Below are 7,202 nucleotides of genomic sequence, written 5' to 3' on the forward strand. Positions count from 1 at the left end.
TTTTTTCATTGATTGTACTTAATTGTATTTCTGTATTTCCTTCATATATCTGTACTTGAGCTGAGGTGACGCAAAAATTTCCCCGTTGTGGGATCAATAAAGTCTTATCTTAATAACAAAAAAATATAAAACACCAATAGCATGTAAGAGTCCTGACCATACCACTGTCCTGAGTGTGTTTCCTCCTTATTGGCTCTTAAAACGTTTTTCCTTCTTCCGCTGAAGTTCAATACTCTTTTCTGACAAAGTTGGATTTTTACTCAGTTGTATATAGAATTTGTATTCTATTTTTATCCTATTGTATATTTTATTCCATTTTATTCTACTGTATATAGTATTTTATTCTATTCTGTACAGTTGTGTACAGTATCTTATTCTCATTGTATTCTAATTTTTGCTATACAACTTTTGCACTGTCCACTTCCTGCTGTGACAAAACAAATTTCCCACGTGTGGGACTAATGAAGGTTATCTTATCTTATCTTATTACAAACTCCATTTGGATTAGGATAAAAGAAAATTCCCTCTTGCTTCTGCCTCCAGGCTTTAGCATTCTCGCATTCCCCCTGCAGCCTCCATTTCCCCATAACCAACAGCACACCGAGCATCTGTTCTGCTGAAGCCGCCTTATAATATTTTTGCTATTTGATGTTTACTGTCTTGTTAAATACAGAGACAGCCAGGAGTTCCTAAAGGTGCGTTTTTTGGTTTTTATGTTATGTGACGTCGTTATTTTAAGTCAGTGTTGACAGAAAAAACCCCACTGTTACAGTTTGTCTGGATCCATGGTTGTCTTGAGTCAACCATGTCCACTCCAGTCCGCTAGGTGGCAGCGCTGCATTGACACTGTCACAACTCCCGGCAGCACAAACGCGTCAACTGTCCGGAAATAAAAACTACTTGCGGAAAAGGGAACATGGAAGCGGCAGTGTTCATTTTGTCTCTTGTGGATTGTTGTGCGCTGATTTTCCTCTCCGTTTACTTCGTATCCTTTTCGATTCAGTGAGTCGGGCGACGGTACTCGTCTGCGTCAAAGCGGTTTTCTGTCCGAGAGCTTTGCTGAAGTCTTCTCCGTATAAAAAAGCTAATTTAATAGCAGCCAGCTAGCTTGTTAGCCGCCTTGTTATGAGCGTTGTAGTCGGGCTTGTGTGACGGAATAAGTGTATGAAAGTTTGTAGAGTGTTTTGAGTTAGCAGTCAGGAAGAGCCGCTATCTGCAAATATCTCTGTACTGATAGTTTCATTTCACACTGTCGGCTTTTATATTTCAGTCCCACGCAGCGCTGGGTGACCCACGCAGCGCTGCGGTGCGTGGGTCCACTGTTGCTGGACCGATTGGCGATGAAAAATGAGGCCAGTCCAGCACATCCTTAATATGTATGTATATATTTTAAAGGATAATCGAAGGAGCCACAGTCGAGGTCCTGAATGCAACATCCTTTTCACAGCACATTGTACCTTAACTTGAAATATAGATTATAACCTTGTCTGACCTAGAATGTGACTACATCAATGCTAGAGCCTGCTGTTCCAAGCTGAACAAAGTAAGTTGTCTTATTGATTTCATAGATATGGTTGATGATGCAGTTGATCTTTTACCCCCGTCGTTTATGAAATAATCATGGCTTCTTTTCTTTTTGTAACCGACTGTAAAGATCATTTTCACACTCAGATTTCTAATCTGTAATTCAAATGTTTGTTTGATGTTTAGTGGGTAATTCCAGAGATGGTTGCCCAGTGTCTTTCCACCATGCTCATGTTGGTCTCGATGCACTGGTTCATCCTCCTCCTCAACCTGCCTGTAGCAGCCTGGAACATTTACAGGTATGCCCATCCAGTCTCAGCATCAGTTAGGTCCACCACGGCTACACGTGCACGTCGGGATCCTTTCTCTTTTGTAGTTGTTCCTTTTATGTCACGTGGTTGGAAAAATAATTAAAGCAGCAATGATCGGGCCCTCACCCAAGAGGCTTCTTGGGTTCTAAAGCCAAAAGGTAAAAATCCCAATATTTAAAGTGGACCTGAAACACTACATGTATACAGGCTAACATGAATAACTGTCTGTGTCGCTGGATTTAAGAAACAAGTGCTTTAAAACATGTTTAGTGCCATCTAGTGTCGGTACAGAACATGATGTCACCAGGTTGGTTGGTGCTAATGCTGCTTACATTCATTTGTTAGCAGACTAGTGACCAAAACTCAAAATGAGTCTGTGGGCATCACTGTTGTATTGTCCCTTGGTACAGCAGTGTGCACTGCTGCACTGAAACAGGAAGTGTTAGCTGTAATGTTCGGTTCTGTAAAGCACTTTATAAATGAGACCTGTGTGGAGGAGAGCCTGTTTGAGTCACCAGACCAACCAGCTGGACTGTGGCGCTGGTATGTTCCTCGCCAGGCTGGATGCACCAAGCCGTACGATCTCCAGGCAAAGCAATGCAGTAGTTGTCATTTCATACAGTCTCTCTCAAGCACACCAGACAGTTCAGAACGTGTCTCTTCCTCGCAGTCACCATTTTATTTCTTTTTTCCGATTGCACGCATCGACCTATTTTTCCCAATTGTGCTTCAACAAGATACATAGTTGTTTGTGGTGTGCACGTAGGAACCTGTTTTACTGTTTTGCTTGGGAGACGATTGAAATAGAGCTGATCACATGGGCTGACTGCACCGCTCGCTGCATCCAGCCACATGAGGAAAATCAGACTCAAACAGGCTCCTCTACACACCTCTCATTTAAGCCCACTGTATAAAACCCAACATTACAGCTAACAGCTGGATGTTCCTGTTTCCTGAAGCACTTACTGCTGAAGACGGAGTGAAAGTGGACAGTACGTCCTTATATTTGTTAACACGAAACTCCTCGTTATTGGTTCTGTCACTAGTTGGCTAATAAACTAATGCAAGTCCATTAGCAGCAACTAACCAATCAGATGATGTCATGTTCTGTACTGGCACAAAACATGTAAAACTTTAGGCACTTATTTCTTAAAGGAGTCGAGCTTTCCAAGCTTAAGACTAGCATGACCCGAGAACCTACACAGACCTGACAAAAGTCAGAGCTCGTTCCTACAAGAAGTCCTGCCATTAATTAATTCTTCGATCTTAAATATGATCAACCTATCTCTAATGATCGGCTATGTACCACAGGCCTTCAAGCTGGCTGTAGTTAAACCTTTACTCAAAAAGCATCTCTAGACCCAGCAGTCTTAGCTAATTATAGGCCAATCTCCAACCTTCCTTTATATCAAACATCCTTGAAAGAGTAGTTGTCAAACAGCTAACAGATCATCTGCAGAGGTTTATTTGAAGAGTTTCAGTCAGGTTTCAGAGCTCAGCACAGAAACAGCTTTAGTGAAGGTTACAAATGATCTTCTTATGGCCTCTGACAGTGGACTCATCTCTGTGCTTGTCCTGCTAGACCTCAGTGCAGCGTTCGATACTGTCGACCATAATATCCTATTAGAGCGATTAGAACATGCAGTAGGTATTACAGGTACTGCGCTGCAGTATACAATGTGTTGAATCTTATCTTAATGACCATTAGAGCACTTTGCTCTCAGACTCTCGTGGACTTTCTTCGCACATCTAGAAAGCTGAGGAACTGCAGTTGGTTACCAAAATAAAGGTTTGGATGTACTGTGCCGTTATTCAGACCTTTACACAAAGAGCGACAAATGAATCGTTTCATCAGGCGAGTGGCAGAAGCTCTTCCTTCTCATGTTCTATCAAAGAGCAGGGTTATACTGTGTCGGGACCAGCAGACACCTTACAGTACTAACCAGCGACTAAACCTTCGGTCACAGACGATCAGCTGGAACAGTCTTACTGGTGCTGAGTCTGCCGGGTGTGTCATCTTGATCCGTTTCACCCTGCAGGTACTTGAAGGTTCCAATGGGGAACATGGGAGTGTTTGACCCAACGGAGATCCACAACCGAGGTCTGCTCAAGTCTCACATGAAGGAGGCCATGATCAAACTGGGTTACCACCTGCTCTGCTTCTTCATCTATTTGTACAGGTGACACACGCACGCTTTGCTAACACGTGCAGGGCTGTCTTCGCTGTTTGCACTCACATATCCGACTTGTGTTTTCCAGCATGATCCTGGCTTTGATCAACGACTGAGCCCGGAGCAGGCCACGGACTTCAGCTGCCAAATTCCAGACTGCAGGCTTTGCTGCGTCCCCCTCACATCCTGTGCTCCTGTACTGTATGCATTTAATGTCTCAGAACAACTATTACATTTTTTGTATTGAATTCCAGAGTTTGACTTTGCCACATGAATATGGTTAATATTTAACCTTTCAAAGATCCACCTTCATAGCCTCCAACAGAAAGCTCGTCTGCACTGTGAAAAACAATCATTTATTTTTGAACCTCTGTTTAACACAAAGTCATTACAACCTCAACAGCTGATAGACGTTTGCAGTATGTTTCTTTACCAATAACGATGAGCCCAATCCCTCCCAGTAATGAACTGCTTTCAGCCTCATCATGAGTGCTCATTATTCTGGTGCTTTACACAAAGTATTGCAGGTTGCTGTAAGGACTTTGGGTCGACAGCTTGTACAGAGTGGAGGAAAGCTGAGTTAAATCAAGCTAACAGCGCGGGCCCTGCAGGACCCGTCTTGCTGTAGCAGCCTAAGTTATGGATCCTTCCAGTGCGCTCGGACATTCTTCTTCTCACCTCGCTGGTCGCTCTTGTGCACCAGTGTGATGCGACCCATGTAATAACTATAACACTTCAGTTCATCCTGTAAATTGTGCTGTTTGTGCCACACGTAATGACTTTTCCCAGCTGGTGATTCAATCAGGTTCACAGTTAATGTGGTCCTTTATGGTGTGTGCATGCTGTGCTTCGTGTCAGGGTTTAACCGCCTCCAACAACTAAGATGTTTCTACGATGCTGCTGCAGTCGATGCTCAGCAGCGTCATACGTGCACTGAATTAAGAGGCAGTCGGGATTCTGATTCTTCGGGGAAATGTTTGAAAGTTCTTGTTGTGTCAACATAATCCTTTTTTTAAAAGTAAACCTTGAACTACTTCTGTCAAATCAATCCAATAAATATCCCAAACTCTCAGAGTCAGAGGTTTGAAACTGGCTCGTCGGTCTGTTTTTGTCAGTATTTGGTAACTCGGAGTTTCTTATTGTCTGCACCAATAGAGATCGATGAAAGTGGCCCACTCCATGTGACTGACGTTGTGTATTTTATTGTGTAGTTTGCATATGTGCGCGCACCTGCTGCTTGGTTTGTGACCCTGCTGCTCTTTGATTTCAACACTATCCAACAGATTTACTGACAGTTTTCCAACGTTGACCTCGGGTGTCTGATTGCACTGAGGTGTAGTTGAGGTTGGATAACCAATCCAGTTCTGAGACTTATTCTGCATACAGGACCCCACACACACACACACACACACACACACACACACACACACACACACACACACACACACACACACACACACACACACACACTCTCTGTTCCTTACAAAGCCAGCATGGTCACCTGTTGCAGTCGTGTGCTGTACCAAGTACAGGAACCTGAATAAATATTTTCGTTCCATTGCACTTCCTGGCATTCCTGTGATGAATAGGTCTCTGTACGTGTGTTTAAAAAGAATCATTTTGAGTAGAAAGCTGAAATGTGCAGATTTCTCATCACCACAGTGAGAAACTAAAGCTGACTCAGCTGCAGAAACTGGCCGTTTGTCTCCAAACAACTTCAGTCTGCACATTTCAGCAGATTTTCAACTTAACTTTGAAATTTCAACTTTATTCTCAACATGATCAATGACATATTTTCTTAATGTAACCTTAGTACTCTACTGTTGTACACCAGCTTTTTAAATGCATTTCATCAGGAGGTGAAAGGAAGAACTTATTCTGTTTGCACAGAGGTTTTGAAGAAGTATTTTTGTATGCCTTCTCTCTGCTGGACATCCAATCCAATCATTATTTGGTTATATTTTAGATTTTTATAGTTTTGATTAAAAGTTTAAGATTGTTTACTAGTAAACAATCGACTGCCTCTCTCAGATGTAATGAGAGGCAAATGTAATCTCTTTCAGTACGACAACAGCAAGGAGAAACTTGTGCATATAAATTTGACCAGGGGTGTCCAACTCCAGGCCTCGAGGGCCGGTGTCCTGCAGGTTTTGGATCTCACCCTGGGTCAACACACCCGAATCACATGATGAGCTCATTCCCAGGCCTCTGGAGAACTTCAGGACATGTTGAGGAGGTCATTCAGCCATTTGAATCAGCTGTGATGGATCAAGGACACGTCTAAAACCTGCAGGACACCGGCCCTCGAGGCCTGGAGTTGGACACCCCTGAACTAGAGTGTTCATCAAGATCTAACAAATAAAAGGATGACTGTGTCAAGAACCTCATAAGATTATATGGCTGGGGCTCACCTCAGATTAATCTGTGTAGCCAAATAATTATAATATAAAACTATGAAATCACATATTTTTCATTTTTGGTATTTTATTGTTTACTGAAAAAACCACAGCCTGCACAGTTTGGTGTGGAAGAAGTGACGAAAAGCTAAGAGAGAAAAACAAAGATCGATATAGCAAAGTGTACCAAATGAACCAACATGTTAGCTGCTGCTGCTGCTAATAACAGGACAAGCAAGATCTCATAAGGAGCCCACAGCCACAGGAGGCTGCTGTTGTAGCTGCAGCTGTGAAGTGCCGGCAGAAGGACAGCAGTCCCAACAACAGAGTAAGGACGAGGTGGAGGTAAGTGAAATTAAGGTAAGGAAACAGGTGGAGAGATATAATAAGGAAGAGTGGTTGATAACGGTTCAGATGGGATTTCCAGATACAGACGAATGGTGATGGCTAACCGGACACAGCGGTGGTGGACAAGCAGAAGAAGAGAGCTGTAGTGATGATGGCCGCATCAGGAAGAACGAGAACATGTGGAGGGTGAAGGTAACGGTGGTCCCCGAGGTAATCGGAGCACTCAGAGCGGTGTCCCCGAACCTGGGCGAGTGGCTCCAGCAGATCCCGGGAACAACAGCGGAGATCTCTGTCCAGAAGAGCGCCGTCCTGGGAACAGCTAAGATGCTGCAGGACCCTCAAGCTCCCAGGCCTCTGGTAGAGGACCGAGCTTGAAGGATATAGATGAAGGACGTTGCATCACTCCAAATATACATAAAATGTACACAATTTTTCCGACAGTCAGCAAATAC

General features: G+C 43.4%; 1 protein-coding gene across 1 annotated transcript; it reads left to right on the forward strand.

Moving 5' to 3' along the window:
- The first annotated feature begins 855 nt into the window (after positions 1–855).
- Positions 856–5,098, forward strand: cnih4 (cornichon family AMPA receptor auxiliary protein 4). Its single transcript, XM_005947256.3, has 5 exons — positions 856–985; positions 1,475–1,543; positions 1,711–1,823; positions 3,875–4,015; positions 4,095–5,098. Exons 1-5 carry the CDS (start codon positions 917–919, stop codon positions 4,120–4,122), a joined length of 420 nt encoding a protein of 139 aa, XP_005947318.1. The 5' UTR covers positions 856–916; the 3' UTR covers positions 4,123–5,098.
- The last annotated feature ends 2,104 nt before the right edge of the window (positions 5,099–7,202 follow it).

This window comes from Haplochromis burtoni, unplaced genomic scaffold (genome assembly GCF_018398535.1).
Source record: "Haplochromis burtoni strain Fernald_Lab_line unplaced genomic scaffold, NCSU_Asbu1 Contig_510, whole genome shotgun sequence".
NCBI lineage: Eukaryota > Metazoa > Chordata > Actinopteri > Cichliformes > Cichlidae > Haplochromis > Haplochromis burtoni.

What these genes read in the sequence shown, in the direction of transcription:
- cnih4 (XM_005947256.3), top strand. Translation starts at nt 917, where the DNA reads ATGGAAGCGGCAGTGTTCATTTTGTCTCTTGTGGATTGTTGTGCGCTG. An exon ending in TTTTCCTCTCCGTTTACTTC is followed by an intron (nt 986 to 1,474) that starts GTATCCTTTTCG and finishes CTTGAAATATAG; the next exon opens with ATTATAACCTTGTCTGACCT. An exon ending in TTCTTCATCTATTTGTACAG is followed by an intron (nt 4,016 to 4,094) that starts GTGACACACGCA and finishes TGTGTTTTCCAG; the next exon opens with CATGATCCTGGCTTTGATCA.